The 22500-nt window shown below is 44.4% G+C and overlaps 1 protein-coding gene across 1 annotated transcript in view; it reads right to left on the minus strand.

Annotated features, from left to right (window-relative positions):
• Fbxl7 (F-box and leucine-rich repeat protein 7) overlaps window positions 1-22500 on the minus strand; it is a 327726-nt gene that overhangs the window by 266416 nt on the left and 38810 nt on the right. The window contains exon 2 of the mRNA XM_069338307.1: window positions 2867-4178. Within this exon, the coding sequence (XP_069194408.1) occupies window positions 2867-2903 (37 nt within the window). The 5' untranslated portion in view covers window positions 2904-4178. The remainder of the gene's footprint in view (window positions 1-2866; window positions 4179-22500) is intronic.

Here is a 22500-nt window from a genome sequence, read left to right on the forward strand (position 1 = left end):
TACACTGAAGAAAAGGAACGATAGGGGGGACATGATATCAATGTATAATTAGACTTTAATTCAGACAATTGCAAGGTTATGAGGATAGGAGTTGGAACAAAGAAACCTCATATACATTTCAGGATGAAGGAAAGGCAACTTCTGGAAAAAGAGAAAGACTTAGAAGGGGACATAACTCGAGATGCATCACCAGAGGCCCACATCAGTAGAATAAGGAGGGCTGAACATGCCATACTGGCAAACGTCCGGTAATCCTTCGGAAACGTGGACAAAGATCCCTTTCGAGCGGTTCATACCTCCTTTGTGAGACCTATTATTGAGTATGCTGTTGACCAGACCACACACTAGAAGGTGAAGGGACGACGACGGTTCGGTCCGCCCAGGACCATTCTCAAGTCGATTGTGACTTGAGAATGGTCCAGGACGGACCAAAACGTCGTCATCCCTTCACCTTCTAGTGTGTGGTCTGGTGAACATACTTCAGCCACGTTATTGTGACTCATCGCCTGCACTGAGTATGCTGCACCAGTATTGAACCCTCTACCTAAAGAAGCACAAAGGAAAACTATAAAAAGTCAAAAAATATGCACCAAGGTTCGTTCCTGAGCTAAGGGGACTGAGCTATGAAGAAGGACTGAGGGAACTGGACCTCACTACACTGGAGGACCCGTAGCTAGCTCTTGACTCTTGACTATATCACCTCTTTATATAGTCTAGGGCAGTTGCATAACACACACACAAACATGCCCAGCTATGCCGATGATCTAGTCCTCATAGGAAGTGGCGATCCCGCCCTTAAAGAAGCACAACCGCCTCTCGACAGAATAGGGAACAGGAGTCTTGAATTTGCGCCTAAAATATCAAATGAGAACTCAAAAGCCATGTATTATGTATTATCCTCCTGTTTAGAGAGTACGTATAGTAACGAAGAGGACCATCGTATATATGTACATATATTGATGTAAAAGGCAATTAGATAGTAGAAATTGGTACTAATGAATTTGGACAATCCGGAGGGGACCTAAACATTCCCTCTAATGCGTTATGTGTTTAATGCATCACAGGTGCACCAAAATGGACGAAAACTGAAGATTTATACCATGAGACAAATCTGGAACCTCTTGGAACTAGAATCCAAGCCATAACAGCATCCCTAGCAGCCAAGATCTTTAAAACCGATACAGGATGTTGCTTCCAGAAGAGACTCGTGAGTTGTAAAAAAGTCAACCCTACTTCAGAACACTGAACAGTAGATGACAGCACTAATCAAGAACTTTAAACACCATCCGATTTATAACAACCTCCAATAAGTTGGACCTGACTTGCCTGGAAGGTAGGTAGCCTGCACCAGGCTACAAGCCACCACCACCGCTGGCTCCTCCTGCCGCGGAGCTAAGATTCAACCTACGAAAATCAAGGAAGACAATTTATCACCCGCAGTATCTCAAAGCCTTAATAACCTACAATATTCCCCTCAACAGTTACACATTACATTGATTGCTCAGTAGATCAAAAATCCACCCAGGCAGCAGCAGCTTTCTACTCCCCTTCTTGTTCCATTAGCCAAAGAGTGACAGTCTCCACATTACAGACGGAAAAGTTCGCTATCAAGCTGTCCATTGAACATGCATATGACAACCATCATAAAATGTATTGATAAATACGATTCCAAAACAGCGTTTCCAGCCTTAGGGAATCCTGAACCATTAGACAATGTAAACTTAGTCAACACAAGTCTTCCTCTAAACCCTTCAACTAAAGGGAAGAAAAGTTAAAATTAACAGAGTCCCTAGTCATATAGGGATGTATGGAAATGAATCTGCGGGCAAATTACCCGAAGAAGAAGGAACGCGTAAAGATAATGTAGATATTAACACCCCCATCACGCGTTGTCAACTGCAGAAAACTATAAAGAGAAACTGGGAACAACAGTTCCTGCTGGGTCACACAGTTCTCTGTAACACATCCCCATCAGCAACCTTCAGTACACACACAACAAGGGAGAGGAACACCATCAGCTGCCTGGTACAGAGATGTTACCGGGTACAGAGCACCAACCTTCAGTACACACACCACCCGGTGGAGGAACACCATCAGCTGCCTGGTTTTGTTTATAGTAAAAAAATAACTTGATACCCATTTCTAAAACATCATGTTAAAAGTATGATGATATCTCATGTTTTATTACTGCATAAGAGGAGAATAAATAATTACCCAGGTAAAATGCTATGTCGGTATGACTAGAGAATTAAATACTATTCAGGAGCAGAAGTATATGAGGCTATCGATATGAACGGATTTACTAAGCAATTACTAAACGGCGCCAACTGTTGTAAAGGAATGACATTCAATCGTAAGTGGACAAAACAGTCGGGAGAGAAAGGTGCCTTTATTAAACAGAACAGTATGCAAGCAGGCAAAGGGGACTATTTATTTACGATTCTGATGAAAATGACCGTGGGAAATGTAATGTTTGAAGGCGCTAAGTTTATTATAGGTCACACTCACTCACTTCCCTTACCATCGTAAAAATACGGTGGGGGGGTGGGGGAGGGATTGTATCATGTGTAGTAATCTGTGAAATTAATATGTTTGGAGAGCAGGGGTCACGTGCGAATTGCAGATTTTAGTTTCATCAGCAAATTCATTGACCTTAACCAATACGTCTGGGTAGCCAGTAAAACTCCACTGGTTAGTGTTTACTAAAAAAATTATAAAACCAATATTGGATTTCTGAAACAGAAGAGCAGTCAAATACTTAAGATTGTCCGTGAGACTAGTCTCCTAATGTAATAAGAACCTTTGCAAAAGTTATATGCATACTAAATGTTAAAATTGCAAACGAAAACAATAGAATAATACTCACGCTCAGAGTCGTTCAGACGTCCGTGGCTTTGCCCCATTTTGGTGAGTCACGAAGTGTAAGGGGCTGGGGTGTGTATCCCAGACGAAACCCGCTACACACACCAGGTACACTCGCAACACACTCTACCACAACACCGTGACATAACAGTGTAACACAAAGCCATATTCCCGTATATCCTTCATCATGTGCTACTGTCCTGTCCTTCAAGGTGGAGTTTATTTTTTTAGTTTCTATATTTACTTATGTTAATCACTTTTTTTTGCCTTTATACTTGCAAACTTACAGCGTCACACACCGGGTACAAATGCTTAGACACGTCAGGCCTCTGGCTAACGATACCAAGTGGTTGAGGCATGTCTTTGAGCAGCTGGCCAAGGTCGTGGTTCCTCATCCAGTGTCTTGGAAGGAACTTCCACGGTTCTTGTGGCTCACATTGAAGCGATGGAACTGCATAATTTTATACGTCTTATTTAAGTCTTTATATTTTTAAAATGTTGTTTTTCTGATGACAATTTTTTTTTATGAGCGCTAGGTTCGACACACTACATTGCAACACTTGTAGAACTTGTAATCATTTCTTGTTTATTTCTAGTTACTAATATTGCACTTTAATGAAACAAAATTATAACACGATATTGCACAAATCATAAGTTTATTTTCTTTGTCATAACTTTTGGCACTTGGATCTCTCAGAGGATTTCGCTCAACTTAACCATAGCAATTGATTTATTCACAAATTTATAATTAGGCTACACTAGACAAATTTAGAATTCCATCACTTTCTGTGGAACGAAGTACGTTATAAAACTGTCTATCTTGCCACTAAAATATGCGAGTCTTGACACTGACAATTTTCTTTCAAGAAATACAAGATTTTTCTATGTTTATGGCAAAAAAAACTATCTTGATACTGTGAGAATTCCTTTGTTTTGGCCCCCCTATAAAAACTAAATTATTTTGGCACGATAACCTTTCATTGGGTCTAATATAACTAAGAATTTCTTGTCACTAGGCATTACGGGTCAGCTAGACGCAGGGTCGTACAGGTGCACTGTTAGTCACCCTGGAGCCTCAGACTGGAGGACCCTTGTATACCTGGAGGCACGGAGAGGTCCCCGCAGGTGCAGCACAGACGAGGGCGATGGTGCCACGGCCAGGATGAATGGGAGGTGAGGAAGAAGCGAGACCGAGGGAGGTGCCAGGGTGCTGCTGCCACGACAGACCAGCTGTGAGACCGCGAGCGTGGCCAGGGCCCTGCTGGCACTGACCTGCTGGCGAGGTAATCACTGCAGGTTCTCCCGCACGGGACCATCTGCCGGTGAAGACGTCTCATTACTAACAATGACCACAAAACCACTTCACTGCGTAAATTAATGAAATGACAATTAAACCACAGGAAAGAATGTACTTAATATTAATTTACATAATTAGTTAACTCTTTTTTTTACGACAATGAAAATTAAAAATATATAGTATATAATTTTAACGGTAGGAGCCACTGTTGCCATTTCAAGTAATGATTGACCAATGTACCCATGTGCAGCACTAATGTTACTTTGATAGTCACAAACTGTGTCATTAGCCTCAATTTGCATAAAAAGCAAAAAAAACAAAAAGAGATGCCCTTGATGGAAAAATACTGCAATTTCGAGATTTAAGCACCAATTACATGGGTAACGAGACTAATGCAACCTGGGAACGTTACTTCATGAATAACCCCGTATTTTTTTATGGAGGAATGTGTTTAGTCCTTTCTTAAAATTATGAAAGCCCTTAAACCAAGCTTACCATGTGCTATGTTGTATCGATTCATTCGAAGATAAGTGTATTTATAGTGGATTAAAATCATGTTAGGGTAGAATAAGAGCATGTCTTATCCCTACAGTTTTTTGGAAAAATATAGGCTAGCGAACACTTGTCTGAACGCATGAACCAGCCAGCGACCATTTTTTTTTCCTACATATGAAGGAACAATTGAGGTGCGCTGCTTAATGACTGAATGGTGAGTTTAACAACAATACTTTGTTGGTGTATTTTAGTTGAAGAAAATTAAATTTTAAAGAATATTCCAGAATATAAAACCGATTTACTGAAGATATTCGATGTTGGGAAAGTTAGCTGCTATTTGCCTTAAGGAAATTCTAATCACGATTAGAGTTTAGGGAAGGCTTCGTACTATGCCATTTCCATTGAAAAACTCCTAAGAAAGTAATAGATATTTGGTATTTAATATGTCATTCCACTTCCTTCCTCAGAGATATATGACTAGGCTTGGCATGCTTGATGATTCGCAATACTAAATTTTAACCTTAAATTTAACAATGTACTGAACCTCCGGTTGAACCCAAATGCCCGTTTTATGGTGTGCACAATAAACAAACCGTCTCCGGCGGCAAGAATCAAATCAATTCTCAGTCTTTCACTAAGACAAGTCATGTGCATATTATACTTTATCTCTCAACGTAAGGGCGATATCGCAATTATCGCTTAGAACATTTGATTAATATTTTGACAGAATAATTCTTTAGACCACAACACAGTAATTCAATTAAATACATAACACAGTAATACATTACACACAGTAGAGTTAAATTAAATATATAAGTAGAATCATAAAATGCACTACATTCAAGACAAATAAAACATAAAAGTAAAAAACTCTTACAGCATAGATTCCTAGGATATATGCCGAGTGCTAGGCTAAAGTGTTAAACAGTCCAAGAATTCTGTCAAAGGATACATATCTAGTAATGGTCAGTGGTGAGCTCATGGATAGCACAAATGACTTAATCTTAATACAGTCTTAATTAAGGAAACCGCTTGTTTCATGTTGAACCGTTCTCACTCAAACCTTGCGCCCATAGAACTATGCATGTAAATAAATGAAGAAATCCACAAGTTTGTAGCATCACGCAATTGTGATTTCTGTGTGTAATGCATGTAAATAAATTGTTAGAAGGACTTCAAGAATACTAATGTTTACTTAAGGTACAATTTGAACGTGTCACGCATTTAGGAATCCGAACGTATGTAGATATTACGAATTTGTATATGTCTTTAATAATAACAGGTTGCTAGGCTACAGGTTTGCCCAACCAGCTTTTTTTATTTACATAACTAGTGCATATTGCATTAACTGCGCAGAAGTCGGTGTCAGAGTGTAGTACCAAAGAACTACACCAACCACTAGGCAATATTGTCTGAATTCCACGTGAGACATGAAAGATCCTTGAAATAATAGAATTTTATTATTATTATTATTATTATTATTATTATTATTATTATTATTATTATTTTCTACCACAGACGTGGCCACACATTTACAATGCTAACTAGCACATATACATTTTCTTCTGTCCTCCATGGACAGGGTGAAAGATTTGTCAAACAAACAGTTCAGAGATTTATTGAACAACCACGGAAGGTGATCGTAGTGTTTTTAAAATGTTAGGCTAAGCTACATACGTAAATACATAGATACACAGATTCATGAATGCATTAGTGTGAATTTATAGAATTACCAGGTTATTTAGGTTTACCGAATGATGCTCTACTCTATACTGTCCAATTAGCTCGTTATATATTTAGTGTTTATAAAATTCTGTAGTCTGCGGTCATGGGCTGTCTACAGTGAAAACAGCAATACAACTTTGCTATTCTATCATACTCAAGAATTATTTAGGGAAGTATTATGAGTAGCATTACACATTTACTTGAAAAATCTAGTTGCCAATCTAAATGTTTGATCCTAGTGTTGCTATGAAGTCTCCTTTACAGCTCCACCTTAAATGTTATCATTAACACTGTCAAAACAAATGGTAGCTAACCTCCCAATGTATGGATTATGTGGGGGGGGGGGGGGAGAGCAAGCTGCAACAGGAATTAAATGAAGAGCTCGTATAAACTCTTCACAAATTAAAAAAATTGAAAATAAATTTTGGATTTTTTTTATCCAAAACAGTAAGTTAAGGGTCCTCTGGTAGGTTAGGTGGGCAGAAAATTCTCCTTAAGTTTCAAAACGTCATGAAAAATGTTACTTGAAAGTTTCCTCTCCTAACCTTTCCGAGTAAGCCAGAGGACTCAAACAGAAAACGGGACAGTACATTACTTTCCTGAGCCGATTTCAATTAAAATTACGTCCATTTTTGGCCATAGCGCGCATACGAGCGAAAAGCGACATTATTTTTAAGAGGACGGGTTGTTTAGGACCATATAGACCTAAATGTGGCGTGACGTTATAAATGTTGAGGTAAAGACAGAAACACACTACTAAATGTCATCTGAACACAGGTCAGACATTTGTACGTGTTGGTGTAACTGTGTTATTACACCGATGGAGCGTTATTACAAAGGTGATTTTTCTCTAATGTCAGTAAATGATGATATTGTATCTAGAATTCGAACGAACAGCGAATTTCTTTACATTTTCTTCCATTAAAAACATTTACACGGTAACATGACACATACTTTAGGTTTAATAACAGGTTTATACAAATATATATATATATTTATTTCCTTACCACAAAAATTCAGACTTTTTTGTTTTATTCAGTTAACAAATTTCCAGCTTGTCGTAGCAAACGTGATACATTATAAGCATATACTTTATTTCACTACAGTGGCCATGCCTGATGTCTTCCGAGTCTTCAACATATTCAGTTCATCTCATCCTTGGTGGGTGGGTAGTTTTATGGGTGTTTGCCCTTATGTTATACCAGTTAAAAATAAAAATAAAATAAAACAGTATGAATAAAATTAAATGAATACCTCACAGGAAACCTTGTCTTAATATAATGAAACAAGTTGAAGGAAACTTTAGACTATGCTTCTTACAAGCACTCAATATTACTCTACTAAATATAATACAAAGATCATATACGGTAATTTATTACAAGGAAAATTACCAAATATTCAATAAATGCAAATGTTTTTTATTAAAATTTAACTAATAAAATCAAGTGAAATAGTGAATAACATCTTGCATTGTCTTAATTAGTATTATATATATAATTTTCCTGTTTGCTTTTAATGGTCTATAACTACTGGTAAGACCTTTTGACCTCTCAAGGGTTCAAGGGTACCCAGTTGCACCCTGAGTTTGTTGTTTAAGATTCGCTACTTGGAACAAAAATTCCAAGTAGCACGGGCTATGATGAGCCCGTAGTGTAATTGCACCCTGAGTTCCCTTTCTATCTATAAGAACTTAGTGTATTGTTAGCAGTCCTCGTGGTGTTGTGGTAAAGACACTCGCCTGGAGTTTCGCGAGCGCTTTGTCCTGGGTTCGTATTCTGGCCGGGGAGGATTTACTGGGCGTCAATCCTTAACTGTAGCCTCTGTTTAAAATGGGTACCTGGTTGTTAAACGATTTGGCGGGTCGTATTCCGGGGAAAATTAGGATGAAGGACCTTCCCGAAACGCTATGCGTGCTAGTGGCTGTACAAGAATGTAAGAACTCTTGTATATATAAATAACAAAAGAGAGATCGTCTGAATGAAGGGGTGGATGAGGAGAGAGGGAAGAAGAAGAGGCGAGAGAGAGGGAGAGAGAGAGAGAGAGGTGAGATAGAGAGGGGGCAGAGATAGCCTATCCCAAATGAACACCGCATTTGTGTACATTTCAAATGCTGAAATGTACACAACACTCGATGTTGTGTACATTTCATCCACAGTAGCTATTGATATTGGTACTATCTATAGGAACTATAATCTTGGAAGGATAGCCTAATGAGAAGAGGTTGTGAGGCGCGGGGGGGCTGCGCATGCAACCCGTCCTCTTAAAAATAACGTCACTTTTCGCGCATTTAGCTGCTGGCGCGCACAAGTTGCCACGTGCAAGAAGACCCAGTCTAGCGCCCACTGTGGTTAAGTGAGGCGTGTCGCTCTCACACCCAGGGACTGTTGTGGTGGTTTTTTAATGGCTTTATGTGGCGTCGTTAACTTATGGTGTGGTTGTGGTGCTAACGTGTGCGGGTAGTTCTGGCGTCATTAGCCTATGGCGCATGTGTGTGACAAGGGTACTAGGTGGACTGCATTTGAACTATACAAAAATACATAACGCCTGATTTTAATGTTTAATAGCTATTTATATTTTGTTGTTAAATCTTAGTGTATTATATTTTTTTGGACTGCTTACAGTGATCAAAGGTTATAATTAACTTCGTCCATGAAGGCACAAGCTAAGGCTAAGTGGTCAGATCTCTTCTGTAACCGGTAAACAAGATGATATGGAATTCATATGCAATAGACTCTCATGCCATAATTAATAAATTTGCTGTATCTGTGTCTAGCTTCAGGTACAAACATTTCACATTAATTGTGTTCAGTTTGGAGATTTGCATATATACAATGACATCACAATTGCGTGATGTGAGGACAAATCTTTAAGATCAATGTGATGGATTTGAACTCAGGTTCCTGGTCACCGCAGACCACTATAGACCACGATGAGTTGAAAAGCATAACAAACCGAATTTCTTTTGAACTTAAACGGGGTTTTAAACTATTAGTTAGAAACAGCCCTCGTAGTGATAATTATGTCATTTATAAAATACCTTGTAAAGACTGTAATAGGTTCTATGTTGGGCAAACATCTAAAGATTTGAAATGTAGACTTTCGCAACGTAAATACTCTGTAAGACATGGCTAATTGTCTAATGCTTTGTTCATTTGTCATAAAAATCTCACCAAATTGATTGGGAGATGGCTTCTTCAATAACGAACTTTAAAAATCACTTTCAATAGGAACATAATTGAATCTGCTTTATACAAACTACAAAATCATGTAATTTGAACATTAGAAGTGGTTTGTATAATTTAGATCCATTTTTAATTGATCAGTTAAAGGGCGATTTGAGGTGGATCACTGATACACATTTATCTCACTAATTCATTGTTAATATCCACTATCTTATGCTATTATTATCCACGAATGGGCCTATTTGCCTATGTGATGTAGCTCTTATTTATATCCTCTTAATCCCATTTATATATTTGTCACTGTACCTCACTTCACTTCACCTCTCTCTCTCTCCTGCCTATATATGTCCAAACTTACTGACTTGTAAATCATTCCTTCTGAAGATATATTATTAATATACGAAAGTAATTAAGGAAATTTCTGTTTCAATTCTTCCTCCGTGGTCTGACACACACACACACACAGTGTATATGATCTCCCAGAGGGAATAGACTCGTTCCTCTCATCGTTTGCTGATGATGCATAAATTATGAGAATTAAGAAAGAGGAAGATAGTAGGAGGTTACAAGATGACTTAGACAAACTGAATGAATTGTCAAACAAATGGCTACTAAAGTTCAACCCAAGCAAATGTAAGGTAATGAAACTATGCAGTGGAAACAGGAGACCAGACACAGGATACCGAATGGGAGATGAAGTCCTTGATGAAACGGAGAGAGAGAAAGATCTTGGAGTTGATATTACACCAAACTTACCTCTTGAAGTCCACATAAAAAGAATAACATCTGCGGCGTATGTAAGGCTGGCTAACATCAGAACTGCTTTCAAGAACCTGTGCAAGGAATCATTCAGAACCTTGTATACAGCATATGTAAGGCCAGTTCTGGAGTATGGAGCCCGTACTTTGTCAAGAACAAGACAAAGCTTGAAAAAGTTCAGAGGTATGCCACGAGGCTAGTCCCAGAACTAAGAGGCATGAGTTACGAGGAAAGGCTGCGTGAAATGCACCTCATGGCACTGGGAGACAGAAGAGTAAGGGGAGACATGATCACAGCCTACAAAATTCTCAGAGTAATTGACAGGGTAGATAAAGATAACATGTTTAACACGGGTGGTACGCGAACAAGAGGACTCAGGTGGAGACTGAGTACCCAAATGAGCCACAGGGACGTTAGAAAAAACTTTTTCAGTGTCAGAGTAGTTAACAGATAAAATGCATTAGGCAGTGATGTGGTGGAGGCTGACTCCATACACAGTTTCAAATGTAGATATGATAGAACCCAGTAGGCTCAGGAATCTGTACACCAGTTGATTGATAGTTGAGAGGCGGGACCAAAGAGCCAAAGCTCAACCCCCGCAAGCACAACTAGGTGAGTAGGCGAGTACACACACACACACTCTGGAGTTCCTACCTCTGTTTCGCAGTCGTCATGTTGCCAATGTTAATTGTTAATTGACGATAACCTGAAGGTGTATCATTAGAACGGCGGTTATCTTACCTGCTGACCGCAACCCAGGTTCACCAGAAAAACTGTGGATTGGTGTAGATGAAACAGTACTGGGAACTTATGAGGAATTAACGAACCTCTGGAGGAGTGAGGGAGAGATAGCCCACCAGGGTACCCCAGGCCAGCTGTAAGAGAGAGATGGGGTAGAACCAGTCCACCAGGGTACCCCAGGCCAGCTGTAAGAGAGAGATGGGGTAGAACCAGTCCACCAGGGTACCCCAGGCCAGCTGTAAGAGAGAGATGGGGGTGGAACCAGCCCTCACCAGGGTACCCCAGGCCAGCTGTAAGAGAGAGATGGGGGTGGAACCAGCCCTCACCAGGGTACCCCAGGCCAGCTGTAAGAGAGAGATGGGGTGGAACCAGCCCTCACCAGGATACCCCAGGGAGAGACGTAATGCCTGGCCCGGGGCAAGCAGCAAAATACACCCAACTATTTCGACCAACACCAATGTTTGCTAATTTAGCGGCCTGACTCCGGGAGTCCGCAGCCAACCTTGAAGGCCTCCAGTGTAGCAGCAGAAGGCAGCGAGGCCCGGCCTCCAGCCTGGCTGGCTGGCTGGCTGGCTGGCTGCCTACCAGCGAGCGCCACAGCAAGAGTACCAGGGAGCCGCAGCGAGCCCCGCTAACACAGGACGCAGCAGCGGAGCAACAACACCGTCCCACAAAAAAGGTGGAATGTGCCCCCTTCCTCCCGACTCCTGTTATTCTCGCGCTTGTATGCAAATTTCGACTCATTAGCTTTGGGCAGCAAGGGCGGAAGTTGCGTGCTTGAGCACAAGCAAGACCCGATCTTCGGCTCAACCTGCCTTGTCTAGTGAGCAAGTGAGGTTATGGCCGGTGGTGGTGGTGGTGTGGCCATTGGTGGTGGTGGTGTGGCTGGTGGTGGTGTGGCCAGTGATGGTGTGGCCGGGGGTGGTGGTGGTGTGCCCGGGGGGTGGTGGTGGTGTGGCCGGGGGTGGTGGTGGTGTGGCCGTTGGTGATGTGGCCGGGGGTGGTGGTGTGGCCAGTGGTGATGTGGCCAGTGGTGATGTGGCCAGTGGTGATGTGGCCAGTGGTGATGTGGCCAGTGGTGGTGTGGCCAGTGGTGATGTGGCCATTGGTGGTGTGGCCGGGGGTGGTGGTGTGGCCAGTGGTGATGTGGCCAGTGGTGATGTGGCCAGTGGTGATGTGGCCAGTGGTGATGTGGCCAGTGGTGGTGTGGCCGGGGGTGGTGGTGTGGCCAGTGGTGGTGTGGCCAGTGGTGATGTGGCCAGTGGTGATGTGGCCAGTGGTGATGTGGCCAGTGGTGATGTGGCCGGGGGTGGTGGTGTTGTGGCCAGTGGCCAGTTAGCAAATACGTTTCAGCTCTAGTTTTCCGTCTGGATTTCTGCGTAACCCCATCTGGCCGTCAGGGTAAACCTCCACCTGTCCCAGCACAGAAGGGTGTCCTGGAGCCAGCAGGACCGGGGGTCCTGGAGCCAGCAGGACCGGGGTCCTGGAGCCAGCAGGACCGGGGTCCTGGAGCCAGCAGGACCGGGGTCCTGGAGCCAGCAGGACCGGGGTCCTGGAGCCAGCAGGACCGGGGTCCTGGAGCCAGCAGGACAGGCTTGGGGAAGGACTCCGGGGACTGGTTCTCCCTCAAGATGTACACTAAGACTCACCTCATCACTTTTAGTGACAAACTTCATTGACTATTTTGCTTTTCTTTGCATGAAACCCCACGTGAAATTCTTCCGTCTCTCCAGCGCCGACAGCAGTACATGTGCGTCTCTCCAGCGCCGACAAGCAACATTGTTACGCCAAAAGCGCCGACAAGCAACGCATTTGCGTCTCTCCAGCCCCGACAAGCAACGCATTTGCGTCTTTCCAGCGCAGACCATCAACGCCTTTGCGTCACTATAAGATGGCAATAACACTCGCAGGTGTTTATGGTAGTTTATGGTTTATAGTTCTCTGTGGTGGAATGGTGTCAAAAGCTTATTAGCAGTTCAGTAATAGGCAATCTTCCCCAGCAATCTATCCTGACATACTTTTATTACTTAATCATACAACGCCCGTAGGTTGATCAGGCATAAATTGTGTTCCCTCAACAAATGTTCATGTTAACATGCCTAATCATCTATAGGTATTTAACGAATATTATCCTTATTATTCTCTGGAGTAGCTTGCAGCTACAAGAGCCCCCTCTCCCCCCCCCCCCCTCTCTCCCCTCTCTCTCTCTCTCTCTTTCTCTCTCTCTCTCTCTCTCTCTCTCTCTCTCTCTCTCTCTCTCTCTCTCTCTCTCTCTCTCTCTCTCTCTCTCTCTCTCTCTCTCTCTCTCTCTCTCTCTCTCTCTTTCCTGCAACTAGGTAATTCTCCCTTTGCAACTGAATCATTAAATATAGGTGCTGAAGGTGTACTCATCTAATTGTGCTTGCGGGGGGGTTGAGCTTCGGCTCTTCGATCCCGCCTCTCAAGTGTACCTATGTGTCTGTGTGTGTGCTCGCCTATTTGTACTCACCTATTTGTGCCTGCAGGATCGAGCACTGGCTCTTGGATCCCGGCTTTCTTGCCGCCAATTGTTGAAAGCATTGACTCCTGTCCTACTTCCCTATCATGTGTAGTTTTAAAACTATAAATAGTGTTTATTTCCACGACGTGCTCCTCTAGTTCATTCTATTTCCCCACTATCATGCTAGAAGACTACTTTCTAACATCTCTATGACTCATCTAAGTTTCCAGCTTTCACCCATGTCCTCTTATTCTGTTGGTATTCAGTGTGAGCATTTCGTCTATTTCCACTCTGTCAATCCCCTTAAGCTTTTTATATGTTGCTATCATAACTCTCCGCTCCCTCCGTTTTTCTAACGTAGTCAGGTTCAGTTACTTCAGTCGCTCTTCATAACCCATCCCTCGCAACTCTGGGACGAGCCTCGTCGCAAATTTCTGAACCTTTTCCAGTTTCCTAATGTGTTTCTTCAGGTAGGGGCTCCATGATGGGGCTACATACTCTAAGACTGGTCTCACGTAGCCAGTGGAAAGCATTCCAAATGCCTCCTTGCTTAGGTTTCTGAATGATGTTCTAACTTTTGCTAGTGTAGAGTACGCTGCTGTCGTTATGCGATTTATATGTGCCCCAGGAGTTAGATTTGGTGTTACGTCCACTCCCAGGTTCCTTTCTCGAATCACCACAGGTAGACAGTTTCCCTTCATTGTGTACTAACCCTTTGGTCTCCTATTACCTAGCTCAATTTCCATAACTTTACACTTGCTCGTTTTGAACTCCAGTAGCCATTTTTCTGACCATCTCTGCAGCTTAATCAAGTCCTCTTGGAGGATCTTACAATGCTCATCTGTCACAACTCGTCTCATTAATTTTGCGTCATTCGCGAACATCGACATATATAGGACTCTACTTTTGTAGACATGTCGTCCACGTATATTAGAAACAGAACGGGTCCCAGCACTGATCCTTGAGGTACTCCACTCGTTACGGTTCGCCAGTCTGACTTATCGCCCCTGACTGTTACTCTCTGGCTCTGGCCTGTTAAGTAATTCCTTACCCAAGCTAAGGCTATTCCGCTTACTCCTGCCTGCCTCTCAAGTTTGAATAGCAGTTTCCTGTGCGGTACTGTATCAAAGGCTTTTTGGCAGTCCAGAAATATGCAGTCTGCCCATCCTTCTCTGTCCTGCCTTATTCTTGTTACTTTATCATAGAATTCCAGAAGGTTTGTTAGGCATGATTTCCCTTCTCTGAACCCATGTTGGTGTTTGTTTACATACCTAATGTTCTCTAAGTTTTTTACCAGTCTTAACCTGATTATTATTTCAAGCACTTTACAGAGGATGCTTGTCAGTGATACTGATCTGTAGTTGAGCCAGGAGGACAGGTAGGTGTGCCTCTTCCCTATCCCCTATCTTGAAAATTGGAACCTCATTTGCCTTCTTCCAGCAATTGGGCAACTCTCCCTTCGTAAGTGACTCATTATAGATCCTTGCTAGAGGCACGCTGAGGGCCTGTGCTGCGTTTTTTAGTATCCACGGTGATACATTGTCTGGTCCAACTGTTCTAGTTTCATCCATTGTGTGTGTGTGTGTGTGTGTGTGTGTGTGTGTGTGTGTGTGTGTGTGTGTGTGTGTGTGTGTGTGTGTGTGTGTGTGTGTGTGTGTGTGTGTGTGTGTGCGCTGGGAAAACAATCATAGGATAATTACCGAGCAACAATGCGTTAATACCAAATTTAAATATACAATTCTGGAAATAGAAGTGGACACTTCCTGGAGCGCATCGCCAAGGTAAGTGGAAGAAGGTCCCGGTAAGCAGCTGGTCAAGACGGGACACCCTCGACTCCCACCCACCCTGCCTGCCTGCCTGCCGACCCGCTTCTTCCAGGGTGATATCCTTCCCGGATGTCCAGGAGCCAGGCGGTGAAGCCCGCCAGGTATTCTTGGAATGTGCATGAAGCCGCCGCTATGGTGGACCAGGCAGGCAGGCCCCTGCTGCTGTTCTCCAGGGAGCTGACCATCAACCGCTCTTCGTCCGCTTCCAGCACCGACGGGCCTGTGTCGGTGCTGGAAGAGTGCCAGAGTGCTGGCACACTGGCATGCCAGCACTCTGGCATGCCAGTCATGCCAGAGTGCTGGCATGACTGGCACTCTAGCTCGCTATACCACTACACTCTCACACTCACCACACTCAGTGTGTTGATAGTCGCACGCACCGGGCGGCCAACACTGGCCACAGACTGTAAGATACCTTGCTAATCACTGCTGTTCAAGTTTGTCCTTATTAACGGTCTCATTAAGAAGGGGGCATCCAGGAAAAATTACCGGTTACTGACTACTTTATAACCAGGAAAATTAGGAACCAACACCAATATAGACAACGCAAATTAATGTAATTTTATTTGTTTACATCTTACTAATAAAAACCGAACAAGAAGAGGCCGTCAGGATCAAAGCACACATGTTTAGTGAGCGGCCTCGAAGAAAGACCTCGTCAGAGCTCTCAAACAAAGCCATAAAATCCACGCAACATTTAAGGTCTTTTAAATACTCACAGAGTTGACTGCGTCTGGCTTTAGGCGCGTTTTTAAATTGGCATACATAAAAAAAATGTATTTTTGCTGGTTCTATTCTAGGCTGTTCAGCATTTACAGATATTTGCATACATTTACTCAACGTCACAACTAATGTGAGTGTGACATTGTTTTGGTACTCCTGCTATGGTGACCAGAGTGGTGACCCACTGTCACCAGTCCACGCTGTCAGGTAACAACTGTCAGATTAGCTATGTTTGTTAAGGAGCCGCTGGGATACCTTAGCAAACACACGAATTGGACGCGTATACAAGAATAAACTCCGGCATTACATCTTGCTTGGCAGTTATTGAAGAAAATGTGGGCATTCCTTCCCGCCTTCGCGATCAGTAACCTGAAGATATAATTCAAAATTCAAATTTAAATTCAAATTCAAATTTGTATTCAGGAAAAGTACATATATAGATGACTTATAAACATAACGTTGGATTTATAGATAGAGCTAGTACACACAATACCTAAAGCCACTAATACGCATAGCGTTTCGGACAATCTAGCCAATAACTGAACAATACGGATATATAAAGAATATTAATACACCATATATAAAAGAACAAAATATTAGCTTCTTGTTTATTTCATATCTAATAGCCTCCCATTAAAACAAGGTAGTGTGTTTTATGAGATAAACCCAAACTACGCTCATTTGTTTACACTCTTGGCTTGTGTGACGTCAGCGCCGCCGGGAGTCCAAGGCAGCCTCAACACTCGCGGGTAAAATGTCTACATTTTCTCAACACAAAAACTACGACTGATTGTTTAAAGAATGATTTTCCGATCGCAATGTAATGGAAATATAATCTTTGATTACAAGTGACCTTTACAGTGAAGAGAAGGGGTGGGTGAACCACCACCACTACCTACACCCACTAACCACCACTACTTACAACCACTAACCGCCACCACCTACACCCACTGACCACCTCCACCTACACCCACTAACCACCATCACCTACACCCACTGACCACCACCACCTACACCCACTAACCACCACCACCTACACCCACTGACCACCACCACCTACACCCACCAACCACCTACACCCACTAACCACCACCACCTACACCCACTAACCACAACCACCTACACCCACAAACCACCACCACCTACACCCACTGACCACCCCCACCTACACCCACTAACCACCACCACTTACACCCACTAACCACCACCACCTACACCCACAAACCACCACCACCTACACCCACTGACCACCACCACCTACACCCACAAACAACCACCACCTACACCCACCAACCCCCACCACCTACACCCACAAACCACCACCACCTACACCCACTAACCACCACCACCTACACCCACAAACCACCACCACCTACACCCACTAACCCCCACCACCTACACCCACTAACCACCACCACCTACACCCACAAGCCCCCACCACCTACACCCACCACCACCTACATCCACAAACCACCACCACCTACACCCACTAACCACCACCACCTACACCCACAAGCCCCCACCACCTACACCCACCACCACCTACACCCACTAACCCCCACCACCTACATCCACAAACCACCACCACCTACACCCACTAACCACCACCACCTACACCCACAAGCCCCCACCACCTACACCCACCACCACCTACACCCACTAACCCCCACTACCTACACCCACCACCACCTACATCCACAAACCACCACCACCTCCACCCACCAACCACCACCACCTACACCCACCACCACCTACATCCACAAACCACCACCACCTACACCCACTAACCACCACCACCTACACCCACAAGCCCCCACCACCTACACCCACTAACCCACACCACCTACACCCACTAACCCCCACCACCTACATCCACAAACCACCACCACCTACACCCACTAACCACCACCACCTAGCTACACCCACAAGCCCCCACCACCTACACCCATCACCACCTACACCCACTAACCCCCACTACCTACACCCACCACCACCTACATCCACAAACCACCACCACCTCCACCCACCAACCACCACCACCTACACCCACTGACCAAGCAGGAGAAGGAGCAACTGACCCAGGAAGCGAACACCTACATTCTTTAATACAATTATGTAAATCGAGCGTGGCTGTGTGTAGCTGTGTTCTCCGGGCTTGGAGGGAGGGAAGGAAGGAGGCCTCTGCCACTGTCACCCTGGTAATGGTGTGGTCAGAGACCTCACTTGTCAAGCTCACCACACACCTGGACCAGTGACGGCTCCTCTGCCCTCGTCCCAATAACCCAGGACCCGTCTGGCCATCTTCTGAGGGCCGCGGGCTCTAAGATGTGAAGGCCCATTATAGTCACTGGCTTGTAGTGCAACATACATTATTGTCCTTAAGTACGTGCTAAATTAAATAGTTACAGAAACGTCCGGGTATAATATGAGCCTTTAAAATGAAAATACCCGAAGACGACTTGCGCAATTCAGTTTTCTTTTGTTTGCGGGCAGTAGAGCAGGGCTGCGCGCGCACCTTTGTCTGGGGCCGCCTTGGGCATGGCCGGCTCCATGGCGCGCCTGCTTCATGCATTCACTGCCAAATTTAAATAATAACTAGGAATACACTTTTCATCAACGCTATGCATGTGTTTTTTTTCTTCACGACCTGAGCGTTGGCGAAGCTCCTGAGCGTTAGTTTAGCCAGGCTGGTGAGCTGGGCCAATACATATTCAGACAAGTACACCTCTATCCTAACCTAAGTATTTGCATTGCATTTGGCGGGCAATTTAGGGCCGCCCCGCAACCGACACCCGACGCTTAATGTCGCCCGGGGAACCACAGCCGCTATTTACATATGTAATCTGCATACACAGGAAGCACACATGGCGAAAACATTATACTTAAAGTAATTAAAAAAAATCATTCACTATGTCAGGGGACAGGCAGCCAGTATATATACATATACTAAGCTTTCATCGATGTCCCTCCCTCCCCTTCCCCCCGGCCTACTCCAAGATCGAACTACTAACTCCTGGGTACGTGTTTATTGCTAGGTGAACAGAGGCATGAGGTAATAGCACGTGCGCCCAACTATTTTTTGTCCTGAATGATATTCGAACCCGGGATTGCCGATTGTGAATTGAGAACGAACTGTCCTTAAGGTTCGCTCTTGGTTGACTCGACGTCACTGTTGCTGACTCGACGTCACTGTTGCTGACTCGACGTCACTGTTGTCTCGACGTCACTGTTGTTGTCTTGACGTCACTGTTGTTGTCTTGACGTCACTCTTGTTGTCTTGACGTCACTCTTGTTGTCTTGACGTCACTGTTGTTGTCTTGACGTCACTCTGGTTGTCTTGACGTAACTCTTGCTGACTCGACTTTAGATCACGTTGCCTAACAAGCCGAATTTCCATTAAATATATTTTTCATAATATTTTTCCTATGGAAAGATTGATCTTTCCATTACATTATATATGATTTAATTGTTTTTTTTTAATTTGAGTTAAAAATAACATAGAAATTCGATAAAACCAAACCTAACCTAACCTAATGTACCTAACCTAACCTAACCTAATGTACCTAACCTAACCTAATGTACCTAACCTAACCTAACCTAATGTACCTAACCTAACCTAATGTACCTAACCTAACCTAACCTAACCTAATGTACCTAACCAACCTATAACTTAACCTAACCTAACCTACCTAACCAACCTATAACCTAACTTACCTAACCAACCTATAACCTAACCTAACCTACCTAACCAACCTATAACCTAACGTAACCTACCTAACCTAATGTACCTAACCTACCTAACCAACCTATAACCTAACCTAACCAACCTATAACCTAACCTAACCTACCTAACCAACCTATAACCTAACCTAACCTACCTAACCTAATGTACCTAACCTAACCTAACCTACCTAACCTAATGTACCTAACCTAACCTAACCTACCTAACCAACCTATAACCTAACCTAACCTACCTAACCTAATGTACCTAACCTAACCTAACCTACCTAACCAACCTATAACCTAACCTAACCTACCTAACCAACCTATAACCTAACCTAACCTACCTAACCTAATGTACCTAACCTAATGTACCTAACCTAATGTACCTAACCTAACCTAACCTACCTAACCAACCTATAACCTAACCTAACCTAACCAACCTATAACCTAACCTAACCTACCTAACCTAACCTAACCTACCTAACCAACCTATAACCTAACTTAACCAAGCCGACACAGTAGCCTCACACTGGCCAGGGAGAGTGGTGGTGTGCGGCAGGGCGGGTGACTACCCCCTAGTGTGAGGAGGGTGTCACACTACTGCCCCATACAGTGTGCCCTTCCCACCCTCCCCGCCACACTCAACGTGGCTCCTGCCAGGGCTGAAGATCCTGAGCTACTGGCAAAGACTGAAGTAACTAAACTTCACCACCCAGGAGCTACTAGCAAAGACTGAAGTAACTAAACTTCACCACCCAGGAGCTACTAGCAAAGACTGAAGTAACTAAACTTCACTACCCAGGAGCTACTAGCAAAGACTGAAGCAACTAAACTTCACCACCCAGGAGCTACTAGCAAAGACTGAAGTAACTAAACTTCACCACCCAGGAGCTACTGGCAAAGACTGAAGTAACTAAACTTCACCACCCAGGAGCTACTAGCAAAGACTGAAGCAACTAAACTTCACCACCCAGGAGCTACTAGCAAAGACTGAAGTAACTAAACTTCACCACCCAGGAGCTACTAGCAAAGACTGAAGTAACTAAACTTCACCACCCAGGAGCTACTAGCAAAGACTGAAGTAACTAAACTTCACCACCCAGGAGAGGCGAAATACGGAAAACATGCTGACATTATACGTGACTCAAAGAACAAATGACAAAGTCGACACAGAAGCAATGTTACAGACACTTTGTAATTAGAGAATAATTTAGAGATACTTGAGTCACAGAGATATAAGAAAGAACAGCTTCTCTGATAGAGTTATAAAGAAATAACGATTGACCATATACAGAACGGACTGAAGCTAACACAAACATAAAATCTTTAACGTAAATATAATTTAAAAAACCGCAAGAAGTGTGTCATTGCAGAGAAGAAGCAACTGTCGGCCAGACGGGGCTAAGGAGGTGTCGCAAGAGTCTTGCAAGCACAGGTAAGTCAGCACACCACCAGGAGTAGAGTGGTAGAGCTGGAGAGTCTGAGGTGCGTGCTGGTAATCCAGGCATAATTAGCCTGGCCATATACGCCTCAGCCGGGGTCAAGAACACCATGGGAAATCGAAGCTGAGAGCCAAGAACCTCCCAGAGCCAACCATGTGGGGTCCAGGTACTCCGTCCTCTACACCTCAGGCTACACAACGCTACGTAGCCTAGCACCACTCTTGGGTAGAATCTGATCGCTTTACCTCAATGGGAGGAAGGGATATCTTGAGATGATTTCGGGGCTGTAGTGTCCCCGCGGCCTGGTCCTCGACCAGGCCTCCACCCCCCAGGAAGCAGCCCGTGACAGCTGACTAACACCCAGGTACCTATTTTACTGCTAGGTAACAGAGGCATGGAGGATGGAAGAGCGGAACGCTCACAGGAAGGAACAGATGGAGGGGGGGGGGACTGTGTCAGAGGCACTGACTGGAGTCCTGCTTCACACCAAGTCGTACTGTAAACACACTGTAAATCAACCTGTGAAAGTCGTCTAGCGTCAACCTATGGGTAAATATATAATATGTGTTAATATTAATTTCCATGCGAGATATACAGTAATTTATCACAGTCTTCAGAGTATTTGCAGGTGTCATTGTGGCCCGCGAGACGGCGGAGGACGATGGAGGGAGGGAACATTACCTCTACACATATGTTTATTGTTTGCGGCTGCCTACTAGCCAGCCAGCCAGCCAGCCAGCCAGCCAGCCACCCAGCCAGCCAGCCAGCCAGCCTGCCAGCCAGCCAGCCAGCCAGCCAGCCAGCCAGCCAGCTAGCCAGCCAGCCTGCCAGCCAGCCTGCCTGCCAGCTAGCCAAACAGCCAGCCAGCCAGCCAGCCTGCCAGCCAGCCAGCCAGCCAGCCAGCCAGCTAGCCAGCCTGCCAGCCAGCCTGCCTGCCAGCCAGCCAGCCAGCTAGCCAGCCTGCTAGCCAGCCTGCCTGCCAGCTAGCCAAACAGCCAGCCAGCCAGCCAGCCAGCCAGCCAGCCAGCCAGCCAGCCAGCCAGCCAGCCAGCCAGCCTGCCTGCCAGCCAGCCAGCCAGACAGCTAGCCAGCCTGCCAGCCTCCCGCCAAAAAACTTCCTGTACCCGAAACTGATTTACTGCGACAGCTATGATTGCCTATGGGAGGGACAGAGACGAATGTTGCTGGGGAAGGATGAGGTGTGAGTGTACTCACCTATTTGTGTTTGCGGGGGTTGAGCTCTGGC

The sequence above is a fragment of the Procambarus clarkii genome, chromosome 39 (assembly GCF_040958095.1).
Source record: "Procambarus clarkii isolate CNS0578487 chromosome 39, FALCON_Pclarkii_2.0, whole genome shotgun sequence".
NCBI classification, from domain to species: domain Eukaryota; kingdom Metazoa; phylum Arthropoda; class Malacostraca; order Decapoda; family Cambaridae; genus Procambarus; species Procambarus clarkii.